Source organism: Notolabrus celidotus, chromosome 5 (assembly GCF_009762535.1).
Source record: "Notolabrus celidotus isolate fNotCel1 chromosome 5, fNotCel1.pri, whole genome shotgun sequence".
NCBI classification, from domain to species: Eukaryota; Metazoa; Chordata; class Actinopteri; order Labriformes; family Labridae; genus Notolabrus; species Notolabrus celidotus.
The window spans coordinates 5,880,416-5,902,128 of NC_048276.1; the positions used below are offsets into that span (position 1 = coordinate 5,880,416).

At 39.8% G+C, this 21,713-nt stretch overlaps 3 protein-coding genes across 7 annotated transcripts in view; 1 reads left to right on the forward strand and 2 right to left on the reverse strand.

Moving 5' to 3' along the window:
- LOC117812375 (apoptosis-inducing factor 3) lies at positions 1-10,596 on the reverse strand. Its single transcript, XM_034683085.1, has 19 exons — positions 10,486-10,596; positions 10,133-10,217; positions 9,204-9,313; positions 8,987-9,096; positions 8,841-8,885; positions 7,529-7,610; positions 6,940-7,052; positions 6,505-6,591; positions 6,304-6,395; positions 4,896-5,026; positions 4,667-4,782; positions 4,500-4,571; positions 3,345-3,408; positions 2,938-3,014; positions 2,478-2,595; positions 2,274-2,372; positions 2,112-2,187; positions 1,908-2,012; positions 1-659 (listed from the first exon to the last, which is right to left on the reverse strand). The coding sequence occupies exons 1-19, from the start codon at positions 10,502-10,504 to the stop codon at positions 626-628; spliced, it is 1,635 nt and encodes a 544-aa protein (XP_034538976.1). The 5' UTR covers positions 10,505-10,596; the 3' UTR covers positions 1-625.
- Positions 10,182-18,676, forward strand: LOC117812373 (TLC domain-containing protein 2-like). Of its 5 annotated transcripts, XM_034683082.1 has the most exons (8): positions 10,641-10,778; positions 10,870-10,955; positions 13,013-13,135; positions 13,469-13,710; positions 13,816-13,898; positions 14,685-14,767; positions 17,279-17,484; positions 18,194-18,676. In XM_034683082.1, the coding sequence occupies exons 4-8, from the start codon at positions 13,532-13,534 to the stop codon at positions 18,390-18,392; spliced, it is 750 nt and encodes a 249-aa protein (XP_034538973.1). In that variant the 5' UTR covers positions 10,641-10,778; positions 10,870-10,955; positions 13,013-13,135; positions 13,469-13,531; the 3' UTR covers positions 18,393-18,676. The 5 variants fall into 5 exon arrangements, with proteins under 5 accessions (XP_034538969.1, XP_034538973.1, XP_034538971.1 ...); XM_034683080.1 differs by lacking the exon at positions 13,013-13,135; XM_034683078.1 differs by lacking the exons at positions 10,641-10,778; positions 10,870-10,955; positions 13,013-13,135 and adding an exon at positions 10,182-10,264.
- The window catches only part of LOC117812669 (F-box only protein 40-like), a 7,441-nt gene continuing 4,261 nt past the window's right edge, over positions 18,534-21,713 (reverse strand). The window contains exons 5-6 of the mRNA XM_034683575.1: positions 21,291-21,633; positions 18,534-19,052 (exon numbers count right to left, since the gene is read on the reverse strand). Of these exons, the coding sequence (XP_034539466.1) occupies positions 18,834-19,052; positions 21,291-21,633 (562 nt within the window). The 3' untranslated portion in view covers positions 18,534-18,833. The remainder of the gene's footprint in view (positions 19,053-21,290; positions 21,634-21,713) is intronic.

Here is a 21,713-nt window from a genome sequence, read left to right on the forward strand (position 1 = left end):
CCTTTGTGTGCTGTTTGTCGAACGCTTATTGTTCCCCATTGGTGCGTTTTGTTATCATTGCCTATTTCAGCATCTCTGCTTCAAAGAGAGGACCACTCCCCCTCTGTTCCCTTAATCCCCCCTCCGACTCACCGACCGGACCACGTACAGGACCACGGTGGGCATTGAGGTCACTTGTGTTTTTCCAACAGCCTCGTCCAAAAACAGCAGAAAACATACCGAGGCATCTTCAGTGCGATGACTCCGGAGTGTTACTGAAATACTCCTGGAGACATGAAGCCATAAAAATAAAATAAAATCGAGTAAAAGAATAAAAAATAGATATAAAAAGAAGTCCAAAAAGCTGCATCCATCTGAGGTATCTGTTGTTTGCATGGTGGAGTCTCCCTCACATGAACACTGACTCCATGGCGTACAGTTTAGATCGGGTAGTTCAACACTGGAGATATGAACATCATATATGAGCCATAACTAAAGTCTATCCCTTCTTCTTTTTCAGAGCTTGTATTCCAGGTCTTTAGACTCTTCGTCCTCTGGGAAGGCAGCGGTGTTGGAGAGACAGATTTGGACTGCACGTCCACATTGTACGGATGAGGTGTTGAGGATAAATGGAGGGACGTTTAGATCAGGACAACTGCAGCCAGCTCAGGTCATCTGATCTGTCACAGGAGGAAAAGGATGTTATCACTGCACTTCAGTTTGTTACATGATATAAAAATGAATATTTCTCTGGTTGGTGATTAGTAGTGCTCAACTGATTGACAATGCCATCGTACAAATCATCTGGTAAAACAGGTTTAGCAAACTCCACTTAAAGTCAATCCTAGTCACCGTCTGCACTGGACTTAAGCAAGACTTTGGCGCCCTGGAACTAGGGACTTTATCCTTGAACTACGTGTGTTTCGACCTGAGGAACCAGGGTCTAAATTTAGTTCAGGGGTAGATAATCTTCCCCCTGAAAAGCCCCTGCTTGGGGAGCAGTACTTTTCTAAAGTCCCGGGACTTTCGGGGGGCGGGGCCTGCAATGCTGAACGTGTCTGATTGGTAGATTAACCTGCAGTGATTTTATTCCGCCCGCTGTCCACAATAACATCACACACATCTGTGATTCACTTGATTTCTCTTTCTTTCATTAGTTTTTATTTGTTCTATCTTTTTTGTATGTGTGTGTACTTTTCAAAAGAAGAAGCTGTGATTCTCTTGATTTAGCAGCTTGTAACAGAAGTCTTCTCTAAACCCACCGCAAATTCGTCTCTTGCGGTGTTACGGTTTTAAAAGTGACCCTGTAAACTGGAGACCTTCAGCTGAACGTAACAGTGTTTGTGGAGTTGTTGAAACACAGAAGGCGTTCCTGGGAATGCATACAAGTTTATTTTTTTTCCTCCATACGTCACTGGCCTGATTTGCACAATCTACCTGTGACTTCAGCCAGCGGTTGAAACGCAGACAACAATGGGGGCACAGGAACCTTTTAGTCTTGGGGAAAGTAGTTCTCGGGGCTAAAAGACCCCGGAGCTCTTGATGCACCTCAAGATTAAGACAGATCTTGATCCCACATGTGACAGATGTCTTCAACAACCTACCATTCTGATACACATGTTTGGGACCTGTCCAAAACTGAACAGTTTTTAGGAATCTATCTTTAATACGTCCCAAAAATGGAAAGAACCATTGCCACCTGTATATGGACACTGAATGAGAGAGGTCATGTACTATGTCCAACTAAAAAAGACACTATGAAGAATATCTCTGACACTTGGCAAAGTGCTGTGTGTGTATGTTTGATTTACAAACGTTACATTACTATTTCTGTCAAGAGTAAGTGATCAGTCTGACCCCAGACTTGTTGCTCTGGGTCACTGTTTGATAGTAATCAAGAAGTGAAATGAAAGATAGACTTCACATACTCAGCCTCTCTCTTCGTGATGATTTTTCCTGCCACCAGCCTCTCAGCCACTGCAGACACAGCGGGGTCGTAGTTCAGACTCGCTGCAGCTACGACCTCGTCATCTCTACAAAGAGAGACGAGTTCAAAACAAACATGTTTGGATCAAGAGGTATATCGTTGCATTTTTTTCTTCTTCAAATCAGCAGCTGCTTTATGGACTTACTTGATGTACAGCGCCAGAAACTTCCTGTCCTCAAACTTTCCTTTCATGACAATCTCAGTGTATCCCTCCCCATAGCCTGCACACATAGGATACAACATGTGTCATTAATATGAACAATATTCCTCCATCTGATATCCTTCATGTGCACGTGTGGGAGCCCACCTGCATATCGGATGGTTTTACCAAGTAGGACGGTCCAGTAGAAAGGAACTGATCTGAGTTCAGTGTGTTTATCCATCATGTTCAGAGCTGCTATTCTCCCTGAGAACAAAACACATGATGTTAAATTGAAAGCGTCGTAAAACCTCCAGTAGTTAAAAGTCAGTGAAATCAACCTTAGATATAGTGACTTTATTTATATTGTACCATGTGCTTGTGCCATCTGCCAGTGTCCGATGTTGATCATTCGGTTTTTGGCCATCTTCAAGGGGAAGCTGGACAGGTCGCCCCCACAGTACACATCAGGGGCGCTGGTGTGCATGAACTGCATGAGGAGAAGATTTAGATTAAAATCACCTCTGTCCTATTAAACTGCACAAAATCCTAATTCTACCATGCTGCAGTGGTTGAAGGTTAAAGGTAGAGCTACAAGTGCATTTTTTTCTTACATTTCTGGGGCTCATCAGAAGACAATTAAAAGATTAGTAGAACAATCAGAAAAAAGATGGTTTGAGTAATCATAACTTTTAAAATCATCATTAATTTCACACAGCAAGCTGGTGTGACAAAGTAAAAATCATCAAACAAGAGCTTCAAGATAAGAGAGGATGTAATGTGTTGTGAATAAAAGCACAGAATAAGATCTGAGGGCGGGTTATGAGCTGACCTTGTCGACTATCACAAAGTTTTTGGAGTCCATCTGTATTTTGCTGCCCTGCAGAAATTCTGAGTTCGGTTTGATTCCTGGTGGGAGGAAAAGAGGGAAGAGGAGATGAGTGGTTTGAAGCCACAGCAAGCAACAAGCTGACGTACAATGTGGATCTCAGGATAGATATAAAATATGAACATGAAACAGAATAATTATAATCTTCACTTCCAATGATGATCCAATAAATACTCACAAATCTGTGTAACATTTTCCAAATGTCATTATATCACTGAGTGTATAGGAGTTCACTGATAATTGAATAAGATGAACACTTGAGAGTAATGAATAGAGAGAAATTGATAAAGCTTTTTTACCTGAGCTTTTCATAAATGTGCCATCCCATAATATATCTTCATTGCACTTACCAATGCCAACAATCAAAACATCGGCTGGAATAACTTTCCCACTTTTTAGCAAAACTTCCTTCACCTAGAGGAAAAAGACGGACAACAAAGAACAGGAAGAAATTATTTTACAAGTTATCTTGCCTTCACATGTAAATCTTCTTCTCTCAAATGAGCACAGTTTGCTTTCTTACATTCTCGGGTTAAACTACCTAATAAAAAAGTCAGCTGTCTCATAGTTAGATATCAAAGAAATGGTTTTTCAGGATTCAAGATAATAATTAGAATGTATTTATTTACTTATTAACTGTTTTATTATTTCCTTTTTCATTTATCATACTAATTTTCTTAATCTATCATTTTCTATTTACTCTGATGTGATGTTGTCTTCTTCTTAAAACCTTTTTATTGTCCTTTAATGCTTTTTTATGATTTATTGGTCTACTGTTTCATCACTATTCTTGTTCACATTTTGCATTGTATCTCCTTTTTGCATTGTTAGAATTTTCTACACTTCTCTCCGTCTGATTACATTTTTTCTGTCATTCTCCTGAATTCTGCCATGCTTTGTTTATCAAAGCATTTTGTCAACATTTTTAAAGGTGCTATATACATAAAATATATATTTATTATTATCATCATTATTATCATTATTATCATCATCTTAGTATTTTTCATTTTATTTGTATTCATATTTTTTTATTTTTGTTATAATTAATCTCATAATTATTACTATTATAATCAATATCATTATTATTATTATTATTATTATTATTATTATTATTATTATTAATATGTTATTATTATGATTTATTACTATATTTTATTTCTATTTTATCATGATAGAGAGTTTAAAATGTATTTTCTCAGTAGTGACTTTTATGGAGGACTTATAAATGAACAGCGGTTGGGTTGAACTTAACATATTCCTTGATTTGACATTAAAGGGTTTGTCATAATGTTATCTGCACATGTTAGCTGGGCACAGCCGACAAATTAATATTGTAAGTAATCAGAGGAATAACAGCATTATGTAAAGTATTTTGTCAACTCTTCATAAAATAACGTCACCCTCTTATTGAACTAATGAAAAACATCTTAGTCATGAGAAACTAACTCTCCTTCAGTCTGAATTTGGACCCATCAAACAACACAATGTGTCATTTCCCAGCGTACCTTTCCATCAGCACCTCTGACCTCTGTCACGTTATCGTTCATGTAGAACTTCACACTTTTCTCCGACAGCATCTGCAGGACCAACAGAATTTAAACTACGGGATACTGAACTTTAATAAAAGGTAATGTGAAGACACGACACAGCTCTCTTTTTCTCTCCTTCTCACCGACATGGTGACTTTTCCAATCTCCCTTCCCAGCGTGTTCTGGTACGGCATCTCACTGCTGCCGATCACGGTGATACTGGAGGCTTTGTCTATCAAATAAGAAGCGATTTCCATCCCTGAGAAGACAGACATGTTAGTGAAGCGAGTCTGATGCTGTTATAAAGTATTATTCAATCCAGTCTGTTTGTATTTAATGTCATATACTCTGGCAGATTTGAATCAACAGTACCGACAAATGAGGTTCCTACAAGGACAACGTTGCAGCCCAGACAGACTGCGTGGATTTGCCGAGCATCCTCTGGTGTCTCCAACATCTTGACGTTGCCAAGCTTCATCCCGGGCAGGTCCAGAGCTTTAGCTCTGAAATACAGAACAATGACCGCTTCAGTGAATTCAAAGTAAAGCTGGAGCTGTCACATCTTTCTGTCGTCTCTGTGCCTTCAGTCAAAATATCCATCCATCTGTTATCATCTGCTTATCTGGAGGCGGGTCGTGGAGGCAGTTGTCTAAGCAAGTCAACCTAGACCTTGATCCCTTTCATTTTCCCCTGCCTTTGCCCAGTTGGAGGCACATGGTACATCCACCTGGCAGGCTTCCAGGGGGCATCCGTCCCAGACCTCCACATGACACTGAAGAGAGGTGTCAGCCAAAACAGCCCAACAGTATCCAGAGCTTTCAGCCTCTCAGGGTGAATCTCATACCTGGAGCTTTTTAACGACTTCAGTGACCTCTGCCGAGGGTACAGATGAGGCTTCCAACCACCACATGATGATATCCCCAGTCTGGGTCAGCAGTTCTCCCCCACTGCTGAGAACAGCTTTACCCTTCCGAGCCACCTGATGGTTTGCCAGAACTTCCTTGAGGCAAACCAAAAGTCCTTCTCCACAGCCTCCCTGAACTCATCCCACACCCCGGTTTAGCAGGTCCTATGGTTATTGCAGGACAGGCACCAAAGGCCTTCAGCTCCAGCCTCGAACAGCCACTTCCACCATAGAGACTTTGAACGTGGTGGATTCAGATTCCATGTCCCCAACCTCTCTCAGGATGAAATCCTGAAGGTGGGAATTGAAGACAGGAGTCCCCACCAGTTCACCTGTACAACACGTTTGGGTTTACCAGGTCTGTCCTGCATCTTTACCCCTCATCTGATCTGACTCACCACCAGGTGGTGATCAGTCTACAGATCTGATCCTCTCTTCACCCGAGCATCCAAGACATCAGATCAGATGACGAGACTACAAAATCAATCATCAACCTTAGGCCTTGGGTGGCCTGGTACCTTTGCCTTCCTGTCCTCTGTCTAGCATCTCTTTACATACTATTCTCTCTGTTTTCTCCCTCTTCTCTCCTCTTCTCCTTTATGGAAATGGAGTTGGAGGTGGGTTAAGGGGTAGTTCAAGGAGCCTCTCTGAGGTGCTGTGGGCCTAACTTAACAAAACACAGGTGGAGGGAGGAGCCCACTTGATAACCCCAGTGATGTGTTGGATCTTGCTGTCCATCTTTTTTCATGCTTGGGTGTTGAGGGAAATTAGATGCCACATGGTAGCTTATTTAACTAATTAGGAGAGCACACACCTTTGGAGTGTCAGTTTCCTACATTACAACCTCAAACAAATACTGGATTCATAAAATAATACCTGCAGCCTGTTGAGATGAGGAGCTGGTCGTAGCTCTGGACTGAACCATCCTGAAATGTGACCATCTTCTTCTCCGTGTCCACTGACATCGCCTGAAATACAAACAGAATAAATCACCATGAAGTCAACCCTACACATAAAAAAGTCAAATTTAAAATCCACATTTATCCATACAAGACTGAAGATAAGACAATAACTCACTTCTTTCCTGAGCCACACCTCGATGTCGTACTTGTGGAAGAACTCCATCCTCCTCAGGAGAATACTGTCACTCTCCACGTTCATCACCTGAAAGATGGATGCAGGGTTTGAGTGTTTGTTCATGTTATAAAGACAGTTTTGGTTGACCTTTCACCTCACTACACCACCCGCCCTAGAGCCTAAAGCCAGTCTGCCCACGGCCTCTGGAACTCCCTCCCACCAGACATCCACTAAATCAACTCTCTTTCCATTTTCAAACCCCGACTTAAAACACATCTTATTTAAAACTGGCATATTCACACTGATCACTGTATCTTGTCCTGTTCAATTTATCAGTCTATCTTTTAAAATGTTGTTTCTTTAAAACCCTGCTTTATAAGGTGACCTCGAGTGTTTTAAAAGGCACCTATAAATAAAACATATCATCATTATGACCTTGCTGAGTCTGGTTTTGTCGTAGGGCAGCAGTTCATCTCTGGTAGCCATGATGATTCTGCCACCAAACTTCTCTTGTCGCAAAGTTTCAGCACAGATCAGTGACGCAGCTCCTGTGAGAACAGAGAGTTAACACACAATCACAAAGAAAACACAAACTACTGAAGGACAGTATATCAATTTTAAATGTTCACTCCCAGTCTCTGACCAGAACTAGGAAAAGAGAGCACACCTTCATATCTTAAAGAGCTCATAGTGCCCTATTACCCCTCTAGAACACTATGCTCCCAACATGCAGGCCTGCTCATCGTACCTAAGTCTCTAAAAGTAGTATGGGAGGTAGAATCATCTACCAGTCAGGGTCGAGGAGGCAGACACCCTCTCTACTTTTAAGAGTAGGCTTCAGACTTTCCTTTTTGCTAAAGCTTATAGTTAGAGCTGGATCAGGCTTGGACCAGGTCTTAGTTATGCTGCTTTAGGCTTAGACTGCCAGGGGAACTGATACACTGACACACTGGGATCCTGTCTCAATACAGCTTTAAGACACAAGTATATACAGTACATATACAAAGCAGTGGCTCACACCCACCTCCTCCAAGCAGCAGAATGGTGCGAGTTGCTCCTGGCACTGCACCTCCCATATTCTTTATTCTTTTCTCCTGTCCAAGTGTCTGAATCAGGAATAAAACACACCATCATTAGAACAATCAAAAGGAAGATCTGCCCTTGTTACGTCTGAAGATGGTCAAAAGTATAAGTAATAGAGGTTTAATGATACAGCTGCACATATCCTAAACGAAGCATACTTTTGACTTAAGGTTGATTGTAAAATAAGTTATTTAATGCTCTATTTTTTGTTATTTGACATTAATTAATTCTGTTTGTTTATGTTTGTACCACTTGGTTGCTTTTAAATCTACAGTAACAGTACAACTCATTATGCTGCTCTCTATATAAACCACCAAACCAATGATGACTTTAGGATGCAGTTTTTGAGGTACCATTATTCATATATTTTATTCATGCAGATATTTGAAACAGTTTTGGAGGGAAGTACACACCCTGACTGTGGAGGTTATGAAATAAGCACTGGACAATGTGATGGATCCAGTATCCACAAAGAGGATTGGCATAATATCTTAAACAGCAACTGCAAACATCGACACGACACATCCAATATTCACTGATGTTGTTCCTCTCAGGGGTTTTTGAAGGAATTTATCTGTACCAGATTTTTTTTCTGTGCAAGAGTCGATGCATCTTGATCAAGCGGCAACCTCTGGTCTAAAAATATGAGTCAATGCAGAAGTGTTAAAAGCTGCAGTTCATCGAGGATCCGCTTGAGGCTGGCTCCGGAAGTACCGGAAGTCACATACACATGAATGGGAAAAAGACGATCTTTGCAGCATTAATAAACATGTTTACAGCCTGGTACAAAAGATGAGTGGAGTCTGAATAACTCATTTCTCGATGTCCTCTCACTGTGAGGGGCGTGAATTTTTATCTAATTCGGCAATTTAGAAGATATTGAGATTACTAGTCTTCCAATGAGAGGCACAGCTGCCTGCAGGAACACTGCAGCTGTTGGCTAGGAGGCTCAAAGCCCGCCTCTTTACGTCACACTGGCTCGACAGCAGCAATATGGCTGCTGCTGCCGATTGGTCTCAAAACAGCTCTTCAGAAACAGATGGGTGACGTCACGGATACTACGTCCCTATTTTTTACAGTCTATGATCTTGATACATTTCTTCATTCAAAACTAACTTCAAAAACCTATATTAGCATTAGACAGAGTGGAAACTGTCCCTAACAAGTCCATTCAAATATTTCTGTCTCCACTGTGAGCAGAGTAACAATTCTTATACAAGAGGAGACCCTTATCAAATAAAAAAACGTCTTACCTTCTTGTTTATAGACACGTATACTTTGCTGTTTTGAATTTCAACCTTGAAAAGAGAAAAAAATATATATATGTATATTAAAATTGAAGCAAAAAACTAGTGTTAGTGCATCTGTCCGTCTGTCTGTCTATGTTCTGGGTTTTAACCTTGTGGCAGGGTAAACAGTCCATGCCAGGGAACTCCTCCAAGTCTCCTGTGTGGACATTGAAACAAGCACCATGCCACGGGCAGCGCACTGTGTGTCCTGAAATAAACCCTAAACACACACACATATAAAGAAACGTTAATATAATCTGTGCTAATGTCATTAAAGAATATATGATTGAATATCTGAGGATAAGAAACACTGTGACGTCTCTTTACCTTTGCTGAGTGGAGCACCATAGTGTGTACACTGGTTACCAATGGCACTGTATTTGCCCTCGCTGCGTGTCAACAGAACACTGTGATGTCCCACCTCCACCTCCAACATCCTGAAGTGAAGACACACACACACACACACACACACACACACACATATGCACAAGGATAATGCAATAAGCTTTACGCCCTTTTTAATTGTATATGTGCTGCATGATGTTTTAGGTTATTCTGAAAGTAGAGAATAAACATCTAAGATCTTGTTGTGTTCACTTGTTACTACAGAACGGAGCAGAATGTACACCCATGCATTCTTGACTGACCTCATGCTTTGTGAAAATACGTCTAGAGATATTTTAAAAAGTACTTTGAATACTTCAGTATTTTTAAAAGCAAGTACTCCAGGACTTTAATTCAAGTCATAATCTGACTGAACAACTTTCACTTGTATTGGAGTAATGTTTGACCAGGAGGGTCTATACTTTGACTTCAGTAAAGAAGACGTGTCCTTTGTCCACCACTGTTCCTCACTGAGGGAACTTCTCGTCCAGAGCCTCCACAAATCAAGAAAACCAAAACACAGCATACGTCTAAGCATGCGTCGAGAGGGTTTCTCACTGCTATAAGGTTCACACATCCAACAGGTTAACCTTTAATCAAACTACATGAACAGATCTGGATCTTGAATATGTTTTTATACTTCTTTCACCAGTTTATTATTATCCTAGCATTCTCACTATGATCCCTTTAGCAGGGCTGTAGAGTCTCCTCTATGTTAGTTCATGAGCTTTAAACATCAGGGGTAAGAAATTAGAAAGAGTTGCTTGGTGACATGTTTGCCACTTGTTGATTGGTTGTTATAAATACAATTAAAACAGACAACACTGGTTGCCATGTTGTGAAGAATACCCCCTTCCCGTTCCCTTTCTTACTGTCCATCCTGCAGGTCTGACTCCAGACACACCATTGCTGTCACCTCCTCAGAGTCCTGCGGTTCAGGGTCCGGAAGCTCCTGCACTGTACAGACGCACATGCACACGCACACGCACGAGTACACAGCACAGGTGAGCATGCGCAAACATTGCATTTAAATTGAAGAGAGTGAAACAATCTCACGTTTTTCATTTCTTTACATTTGTTTTATAATTTGTTTTTGTACATTTTCATTTCAATCATTTAAAGCTTAAGTGTTGTGATACTCAGAGACTGATGTATAAAATATGCCTTGGCTGCTTCTAAGCATCAAGCTGGTCTGTTAAGTAAGAAAACACATCAGGTTACTCACGTTGTGTGGTCCGAGACATGTCTGTGATACAGTTTCAACAAAACAAAGAAACACAAAAATCCTCCAGAAACATGAAAAGTTAGTCGGATGCTCTGCGGGGTGACGTCTCCTCGTGACCTCTGCCTTTGCTCATCAGCTCAATGATGGGCCTAGAGTTGGTTCCCAAGGCAACCTGTCCATCCCCAACCCTCATCCCTCATCCCTCGACTCTGGCAGACTTAGAAAAGTGGACGATTCAGGAGGGCTGATGAGAAGAGAGAAAATCAACCCAAAAAAGTGACTCTGGGACTCCGGTAAGAGAGAGAGGTCTCTGTGATGTCACTGGTTGTGTTCAGCCCGTTATTGTCCCAGAGAAAAGCGACCCCGGTCTTTTGTGTGTCCCAGCGGCTGTGTGGGGAAAAGGGCTGACGAGGCAGCAGCCGCCGACCCTGAATGGACCGGTGACAAAAGCACCTCTTACAAAACCGGAGGTAGTACTTTCATTCACACACACCGTTTCAAGTTTCAAGGATTTAAAGTGGATCTAAAATCAGACACTTTAATGAAGTGAGTGAATTACAAAACACCTGACAGTACTGACAGACAGCTGAGAGGGAGTCCTCACAATACACCACTATGTACAAATGATTATGATGATAATTCACCATTAACATGAAGGCTATAACTCAGGATTAAATACACATTTTTTTAATTATTAATATTTTGTCATTAATTTATATCTATTTCTAAGATTCTGAGTTTACCAAAGTGAGGCAGGTGATCAAAAACACACTAACTAAATCTAACCTGGCATTAGGATGCCACTTAAAATTTGGTGGTGAATCAGTATAGGGCTGTAAAGTAACAGAAAAACATAAACACTTCAATCAATCAAGCTTTGTTTAAAGCTGCTGTGAGGAACTTTTGTTTTGAATCGATTCTGGCGCCCCTTGTGGACAAAGCGATACCTCTTATCTCTTGTCCTATACATGCAAAAGTAGTGTTTTCAACAAAAGCCTCATCCTGTTGTCTTCAACAGTCAACTTCATCAGGCAATGTGATTATTTTCCATGAAAACAGTCAAATAAAGGCTGTTTCTGAAGCGAGATGTCCATCACCTGGTCTGACACCTACCCCCTCAGGGTGGTTTCAGGCATTAAAAATGACAACAGAGAAGGTGTCAGTGTTGCTGCTGATGGACTTGTTTGCTATTGAAGGTCATAAAGAGGCATCTGTATCATTTTCAGTCTGTTTCTCAGCCAGTTCAAAACTCCTCACAGGGCCTTTAAAGAGCACCTTTCATACAATTAAAATAAAATTCAAAGTGATTAAAAAATGATATAAATCTAAGTAGAGGTAGAGACTTATGCACACCAATTGCAATACAATGTATATGAATAAACAACAAAGAGACATAAATAAAGAAAAGATAAAACATAAATAGTTAAGACAATAAAAAAGGTAAATATAAAAGTCTAAGATGAATAAAAGCACAAAAAAATAGCAATAACAAAAAGATATTCATTCATTCAGGTATAAGTTACCTCATACAGCTGTTATATTTTTATTTACCATGTATTTCTGTTCTACATTCACTGTGACCACTTTATCCACTTATCATTCAGTATTTGTTTTTTAACCCGCTTTTTACACTCTTTTTTTCCCGTTGTGCTTGAATTCTGTATGCACTGTTCATTCGACCCCATTACCACCCAGTATTACTCTACTTATACTCTCTGTTAATATATACATGTTTGCCCTCGTTCATTTATTCTCTAACCAACCACAGCCATGGCACATTCCCCTCACTTCTTATTTTAATTTTAAATCTTAATTTGAATTTAAATTTGGGGATGTATGTCAGTATGTGTGAATGTGAGATTGTACATATTGCTGCTGTTCAGTTTTATAGCACTGCTCTCTGTCCCTTTATGCCCCCTTGGGATAAATAAAGTATTTTGAATTTGATTTTGAGTTTTAATAAAAAAGTAGTAATTCAGTGATAAAAATTGAAGAGTTAAAAAAAAAATGTAACAATAGAATTTTAAAATAAATATAAAATGACATTAAAATTATTAGTTAATAGAAGTTGTAAAAATGCTAACAAGCCAGGCTGAACAGATGGGTTTTTAATTTTCTTTTAGAAGACTCAATATTTCAGGCTCCTCTCAGACTTGAGCAAAGTTCAACTATCATTTTGTCTTTGAATTGTAGAGGTATTCAAGTATTCAAGTAGAGGTATTCTTGTCAAGAGAATAGTTTATTTATTTATTTATTTATTTATTTATTTATTTATTTATTATTAGTATTTTCTTGGAGGCATCTGATATGTAAATTATTAAAACAGTAAAAATGTGCTTGGACAATAATTGGTGAAACTGAGGCAGTGCTGTGGTTAATTTAATTTCATGGTTTATGAAAACAATACAGACAGATTTTAGAATATTTTCTTGCTTGTTTGATAGCTTATAATGAAATATCAAATGTTTACAGGTAGTTAAGAGCACTTAAACATGTTTCATCTAATTCTAAAAGCGCAATTTTGCAGCATTTCTTCTTCCCCAGAGTCCATCAGTGCCCAGAGGGGAAGTTAGAGCTCCACACATCGGCTGAACACGATTGTTTCCGATGATTCATGCAGATCCTTTCGTCTTTTCTGCATTGATCTCAGGTTTTTGTCCCACTTCACGTACGACTTGTTGCCCCTATTGTCTTACTCTGTTGTCCCATAACTATGACAGCTGCTCTGTGCCTCCACAGCTGGACCTCTATTCTTATTGCCATTGTCATTTTCTCTTTATGAGACAAAGTTTGATGCAACAATTTAAAACCATAATGATGTGGGAGAAAGAGAACAGACTTTTGACTGAACTGTTGTAAGAATGACAAGTTGTCAACATGACCCCTTAACCTGTTATCAGTCCAGGTGAGGAGAGGAGTGTGTGTAAGAGGGCAGAGATAGTGAGTTAGACAGGTTTCCTTTTCTTCTCTTTCTCTGCTGAAGGGTGCTCCAAACGCCGGAGCACATGGGATCAGAAGTGAGCTGGGGCTTGGTGGTAAAGTAGAGATGGATTTGAGGTCGACAGTTCTAGTCGTTGGGGGATCTTTGTGTTCTTTCAAACTGCTGAACACGTTAGTCAGATTCCTGCCAACACTTGAGCCGGCATGCAAGAAACAGTGGAAGTGGAGGAACACGTGGACGTCTTTGGCTCACAGCGCGCTGACAGGAGCGTGGGCGGTTTTATGGTGCGTAAACACACACGACTCAAAGCTGGTGGTGGCAATTACATATCAGTCTTTTTTATTATTCTGTGGTTTCTTGATCTATGTTTTTTCTTTCTGGACATGCAGTTTGCACCGTCAACCTCAAATGTTGGAGGACCTGATCACCTCTCACTCCTTGCTCTCCCACAGCCTGGTAGCTGTGTCAACAGGTGATATCCCCACGCTTACACAAGTTCAATTTACAGATATATGACTTCCTCTAGCCTAGATTAACTCTTGGTCATTTCTCTGGAAACATAGAAACTGTCTTCTGCAGGATCAGTCTCAATAAAGTCTTTAATGTTTGACTCTGTGAAGCTTTCACAACAACAACTCTCAGGTCATGCAAATGAAGTCAAATGAAATGTTCTTTAAATCAAATTTAAATTCATTCCATCCTAAGTTAAACCACATTACACATACTTTCTACCATTGAGGGTCTCTCAATCAGAGTTATAATAAAATACGTAGTTTGAAGACACAAAATGATGTATTGAAAGTTTAATTAAAGGCCTATTTCTATTTGATTATCCATGTTTATTCATGATGTGTGTTTTTATTCCAATAAATAGCTTAGGTTTATTCATGTAAATGGTTGATCAGCCTCTTTCATCACTCTAAAACAACCTTGGAGGTTTTCTTTGATCCCTTTGGAGGAAAGTGTAAAAATGAAATGCTCTTATCTCAGAGAAATTGTGGATTTTTCTGGGTGTTATATCCTTGAAAACGCTGAGTATGAACATTGAGACAGTGTTACATGTGGATGTTACATAACGTGTCCTATAATAAAGATTTTGAACAAGTTTAAATCAAACAAGGCAAAACATGAGAATTTTCTTTCTTGTGGCCTCTTAAATACAAGCTAACTTCTTAAAAATGTTTGTACATTAGGATGTTTGCGTATGATTTTTTTGTGATTCCTGATTCTGTAAGCTTAAGTTGTCTTTGTCTTGCAGGTTATTTTATCCATGACTTCTTAGATGTGGGATTAAACCAGCCACTGAAACAGTCATGGGAGCTGCTCGTCCACCATGGCACAGTAATAAACCTCATTTTTAAACTGTATGTAAAAACAAAAATCTACCATAGATCAATAAGAGCATTATCTACTTCTATGGCATCAGTGCATAGACTTAAACCAAGTGAAAATAACAACACATGTTGTTTAAAGTTGTCCATGAGAATGTTGACATCCTGCCTAAAATCCCAGCCACATATAAGAAAATAAAAATCTAAGGTTAAAGGTCCAGTTAAGTAGTTTTCATGACAAAAATAAGAGGCAACCTCCTGCTGCAAGAATTGAAACACATGCGGAAGTGCTAAAAATTGCAGTTCCTCATGTGTCCACTAGAGGCTGGCTCCAGAAGTACCAGAAACCACATACACACCCATTCAAAAAAGATTATCTTTACAGCAGAAATAAACATGTTTACAGCCTGGTACAAATAACAATTGTAGTCTGAATAGCTCATTTCTCTATCAGCAAGATTATGAGTTTTGCATAATTTGAGGCACAGCTGACTTGATTGACAGGTGGGAACACTGTAGCTGTTAGCAAGGAGGCTAAAGGCCCACCTAGCTTGGATGAAGTCAGGTTGAGTTCAGAATTTCCAATATGGCACCTGCCAACGATTGGTTTCAAAACAGTGCTTCAGGAACAGACGGGTGACATCAAGGATACTACCGTTAATTATACAGTCTATGGACAAAAATTGAAAAAGTGATACAGGAAGTAGATACCATTCCTTCTGGGATGAACTGTAATATAATCAAGGTTTGGAGACCTTTATGCCTGACATGTGATTGTCAGTATTTTTCAATAGCTGTATTAAAACTTCTACCAAAGTGTGCATTTACAGCTACCACTAATGTGATCTGAGACATGCATTTCCTATGAACTCATTTAAACTCAGAGTATCCATGCAGAGTCTGTACCATTATAAGGTGTTTTTCTTGAGTCATCCCTCCCCTCACACCTCTGTGCTGCACTAATGACGAGGTCAGTGAATGAAAATGCATGGTCATCCTCCACTGCTGTTTGTCCTCCCAGCCTTGATCTGTGTGACACTTTAATCTCAGGCAGCAGAGGTTACGACCTCGTTCACCTAGAGCAGGTCAGCAATCATCGCCCTGGTGTGTGTGTGTGTGTGTGTGTGTGTGTGTGTGTGTGTGTGTGTGTGTGTGTGTGTGTGTGTGTGTGTGTGTAGGTGTGTGTGTGTGTGTGTGTGTGTGTGTGTGTGTGTGTGTGACTTTTGTCCTGCAGCATTGTTCAGTATAAGACACGTTTTAGTGCCGGCTTTGGCTGGTGTGTTTTCTTACAGCTGTGCAGCTCTTTGAAGTCGCTGATTTCACAGGAGAGGTAGTCAAACATTCATCATGGAGGAGGATTTACTTGTACGCAGCTATTTCATCACAGTTCAAAGTCTGCTTGTTACATAGTGTAGTTTTTTATATGTTTGTGTGCATATTAAGAGCAGTTGTGGTTCCTGTGATATAAACAATGTCCCTGTAGATATTTACTCTGTCTAAATGACACCACAACTGGAGAGTTTGAACACCAACACTTTAGAAGAGTGGGATTAAATATCTGGATTAAAATCTGCTGATTTTCGGCATTTTTGCTTTTATTTGATAAGAAAGCTGGAGAGAGACAGGAAATGTGGGGAGTAGAGAGTGGGGGAAAGACATCCAGCAAATGGTCAAGGCCGGGATTCAAACCTGTGACTGCTGCAACAAGGACTGAGCCTCAGTATATGGGGCGTGTTCCTAGACCGCTAGGCCAATGGCACTCCACTTTAGTGGTCTTTCTGATAAGCCAAAGGGACTAAATATGATCCAAGCTGTGATACAGGACTCTAAACAACTACTGAACTGCCTCTTTTCAAACCTTGTTTATTAGATTCTAATTCTAATGTGTGATTTTTTTAATTTTTAAGTTATATTTTGGGGCTTTTACAACTTTATTGATAGAGAAGAGGACAGTGGAGAGTGTAGGAAGGGGATGGGGGCGGAGGGAATTTAATTATTACAGTATGCTCTTATAAACAGTGTGTAAGAAAGACAAAATATTGATATAAAGAAGAAATACAATAAGATATAAATACGAATACAATTAAAATGAGATCAAATTTAATTTAATTTAATAATATAATAACAGAGAAGTGTATAGATTAAATAGAGTATATATATAGAACTCATTTCATTTCATTTCATTTTATTTTATTTTATTTTATTTTATTTTAGGGAGTGGGGGACTGACACACAGGAAGGGGGCCACAGGCTGGAATCAGACCCAGACCGCGATTAGGCCAAATCTGTGCCCATAATTTGATTGTGAATGTGAATGTGATTTTAACCATTAATTATGTTAACAAAATTAATTCAACTTTAAGAAAGGTCTCAGGACCCTTCTATGCAAACTTCAGATAAATAAAAGTAACACCAGATATTTGAGATTTTGTTTGAGTGAGAGTAAAATTAAGATTTTGAGCCTTTTAGACTCACTTTAGAAAACTTAACTACCCTACTTGACCCTCCTCTGTTTCCTCAGGTGATCTCCTGCTTCAGTTTAGCCGTGACCTCCCGTCTCTACGTGAGCCTCGCTGTGGTCTCTTTGCTGATTGAGATCCACTCCGTTTTTCTTCACATCAGGATGCTTCTCCTCCTGTCAGGACGGAGGAACAGGCCGGGGACTGAAGCTACAGCCGCTCGCCCCTCTGTGGCCTACAACCTGACCAGGTGGCTCAACATGGGAACGTAGGTGGCGGCTCAAAGCTTCTTCTCTGGAGTCTTAACAGAAACTTTAAAGGACATTTGAGTTTTTTAATGTGCCATACAATATCAGATGAAATGCATTCATCTAATTTATATGGAAATGTGAGTGTTATAGCAATTCTGTCTGCTTCAGATGATGAGGTTCATAATGTCATTTAATTGTGATTTTAAAGGAACAGGTCTAGATTTTTGGATCAAGCTTATCTGCCTTCTTGATGACATGGTGGTAGTCTTAGCCCTTTCTGGAGTCCCTGAGCTCCCTTGTCTCGTAGGTTTCTCTGAGTCGCTGCCATAGACCTGCTGCTGTGGATGATCCAGACTCCAGCTGCTATAACTACTACTATTCCTCTCATCATTATCATCTCTCTCTCTTCATCTCCTCTGTCTCTCTTTCCAACCTCAACACGGTCTCAGCAGATGTGTGTCTAACATGAGTCTGGTCCTGCTGGAGGTTTCTGCCTGTTAAAGGAAGTTTGTTCTTGCCACTGTAACTTGCTAAATGCTGCAAAGTGCTCTGCTCATGGTGGATTAAGATGAGATCAGACTGAGTCCTGTCTGTAAGATGGGACTGGATCTTATCCTGTCTTGATGTTGGGTCTTTGTGAATAATAGAACATAGAGTACGGTCTAGACCTGATCTGTTTGGAAAGAGTCTGAGGATAACATCCCTGATTTTCTGTCTCCTCTGCAGGTTGTTGGTGTTTCGTGTCTGCACAATGGGTTGGATGACTCGCTGGCTGGCGTCCCACTTTGATCTTTTGCCTCGCTTTGTCTTGATGATGGGAACCGTAGGCACGAGTCTCATCTCCATGATGAACGTGGTGCTGTTTTACAGACTGCTCAGAGCGGACTTCCTCACCAACACTCACAACTCCAACAGCAACCACTAGAGGGAGCCTCTTCTGGGAATGAGCTGATCAGATGGTTCAGTTTTCTACATCATGATGTGGATAGTTCTCTTGAAATTATAAAGAATGTACAGACGACAGTATTACCCTTAACCACTCAGGTATTTTATATGTTATGTCATGATATTAATTTATATATATTGTGTATGACTTCTGTTAGAAACTGTATTAAACTGAAGAACTATATCCATATAAGAGAGCTGATTCTGAAGCACTGAAGTCTCATGATATCCTTTACCGAGTAAAGACCTTTACTTCAACTTTGATCTCAGAAATCTACTCAGTTTTCTTATTTTAAATTGAATTTTCCATCTTTATTTTGGAATAACAATAACAGGACAAAGAGTGGACAACATGCAACAGCTAAATTATTATTAAACTATTTATGTAATGACTTAATGAGTGGGTTTTCAGAGCTTTACACTACATCATGATCCTCTTCTGCTGGAACACATTAACCAGAGTGGAGCTCTTGCAGCTCGTGTTGGTACGGACTTCCTCTTTCACGCGTGGCAGGTGAATCTTCTCCGTCCTCGACTCTCTCTCGTAGTACGGACACACCTTCAGATGCTCAGACATGGGAGGCACATCTCGGAAGCACCAAGTGTCCACAGGGGAGAACAGGGTGCTGAACTGCCACACCTGAGGTCACACAGAGATCAGTCAGTAGAGGGCTAAATTTCAGAGCTTGATGTAGTTTCTTCTGAGGATGGAGAAACATGTTGTCCTGTCTTCAAACCTTCATATAGTTTCACTTTTTACTGACACAGCTTTCCAATGTAAGAAGTGCCCTGCCTGTCAAGAAGTCAAAACTAATGCTACTTGTCACTGCAGGAGGTTGTGCATACCTTTAGTGTTCTTCTTGCTGATTGGCAGTATGTTTAAATGCAATATTTGTTATGTTGCTGTAAGCTTGCAATGCTTTAGTTGAATGTTGTTGCTTTAATCATTTCAATTAAAGCAACAACAGTCTTTGGTTTCATAAGGGCAGTAGGGTTTATCATTTGGTACGGACTTCTATTGTATAGTATCACTAAGTATTTTATCAGACGAACGTTATCTAACACTTAGTGCTGTACCAGACCAGATCAAAACCATAACCATGTTGTCGTATTGTACAGTTTTATTTTTGTACTAAACACATCCTATCACCTTGTATTGAATTGTATCCTCTTATTGTCTCTTACAGGACTCCCTAAAAAGTCCATCAGACGGCTGCAGCTCATACAGAATGCTGCTGCTCGAGTCCTAACAAGGACCAACAAAGTAGACCACATCACTCCAGTTCTTAGATCTCTACACTGGCTTCCTGTCTGTCAGAGAATAGACTTTAAAATCCTGCTGATGGTTTATAAAGCACTGAATGGTTTAGGCCCAAAATACATTGCTGATCTGCTACTACTTTATGAACCACCTCGACCTCTGAGGTCATCAGGTACTGGTCTGCTTTCAGTTCCTAGAGTCAGAACGAAACATGGTGAAGCAGCGTTTAGTCATTATGCTCCACATATCTGGAACACACTCCCTGAAAGCTGCAGGTCTGCTCCAACTCTCACCTCTTTTAAATCAAAGACTAAGACTTTTTTATTTGCCACTGCCTTCCTATCTTAGATTATTTTAACCCACTTTAAATTAAAATTTTAATGTCATTTTTAATATATTTCTAATTTTCCTTTTCTTTTCTGTTTTATCATATTTGTCATTTTAATTGTGTTCTTTTATGCCTGTCTGAATGTCTCCAATGCTTTTAATGTTTTAATGTAAAGCACATTGAGTTGCCCTCGTGTAGGAAATGCGCTATACAAATAAAGCTGCCTTGCCTTGCCTTATGGTTTCCTATGGTATCATATGGTATTGTATTGTATTGCATCGTATCGTATCGTATCGTATCGTATCGTATCATATCGTATTGTATCATAACGCATTGCATTGCGTCACATTGCATCACATCATTTCACAATGTATTGTATCGTATATGCTATCTTATCTTATATCGTATCATATCCAATTCAATAAATTCAATTTAAGTCAAAAACAACATTTGTCACCAGGGGGCAATTTAAAGGCCACAGAGTAGTGGTGTAAGAAGAAAAAAGTTAGCTCATTAATATCGTATCACTTCGGATAGTAGCACATTGAATCTTATTGTATCATATTGTATTGTATCCTATCGCATCATTTTGTATCTTACCTTATCTTAATGTATGGCATTGTATCGTATGGCATCACATCAGACTGTATATTATATTGTATCACATCCTTTTGCATCATATTGTATTATATCGTATCCAATCATGTCTTATCATTTCCTATCTTATTGTATTGTATCTTATCGTACCTTTCGTATGATATCGTATCACTGTATACCGTATCGTTTCGTGTTGTATCGTATCGTATTGTATCCTACCGTATGGCATCGAATTGTATTGCATCATATAGCATTGTATCCTATTGTATTATATCCTATCGTATTGTATCATATATAATAGTATCGTATTGTATCGTATCATATCGTTGATCAAATCTCATTGTATATCCCTTTCTTTTGTATTGAATCATGTTGGGATTTATATTTTTGTATCACTCTAAATGTCATTGGTTTTTAGTTTGAGTTTCAGTTGTTGAAAATTAAATTTGATATAAGAAAAAAACTAACATTGCATTTATTTTTAACACTTGACATTATTTTTGGAAAGCCTCACAACCAACATCCCTTCATGTACCTGATCCTGCCTCCTGCCTCGTTCCTTGAGCTGTTTTCTCACCTCAGCTTTGACCCTCTCACATGCATTATTAACTCTAATGTACATTACATATTTAAAATAGCTCAACTACCACTGTCACTCCTCATAACTCCTCATAAAGACAGACACCTCTTACCTTCTGTTTCACCACCCACTTGGCTCCTCTTTGTGAACTGGTCTCCCTCTCCCAGCAAAGGGTGACCATCCCTCTCTCCTGCAGCAGAGAGGAGCACACCTGCCTCATGAGCAGGGACACCAGAGCCAGCTGGGACAGGGACAGACTGTCTAGGAAACTGGCCATGTGGCACAGCACCTCGTAGGGCAGCGAACTCAGAGAGTCCTGGCCTCCTCCACCTCCACCTCCAACTCCTCTATTCTTCTGGGTGATGGAGGAATTTGCTGAGCTGCTGGATGGCTGGGAGGTCTGACCCAGAGAGGCAGGGACGGTGGGATGCAGGCCGAAACAGCCCAGATCATCGCTGAAAGTAAAGAGGAGAAAAAAGTGCATTATGTTTATAATGATGTGTGTTGCTTTTATGTGCCTGCAGGGATGTCTTTG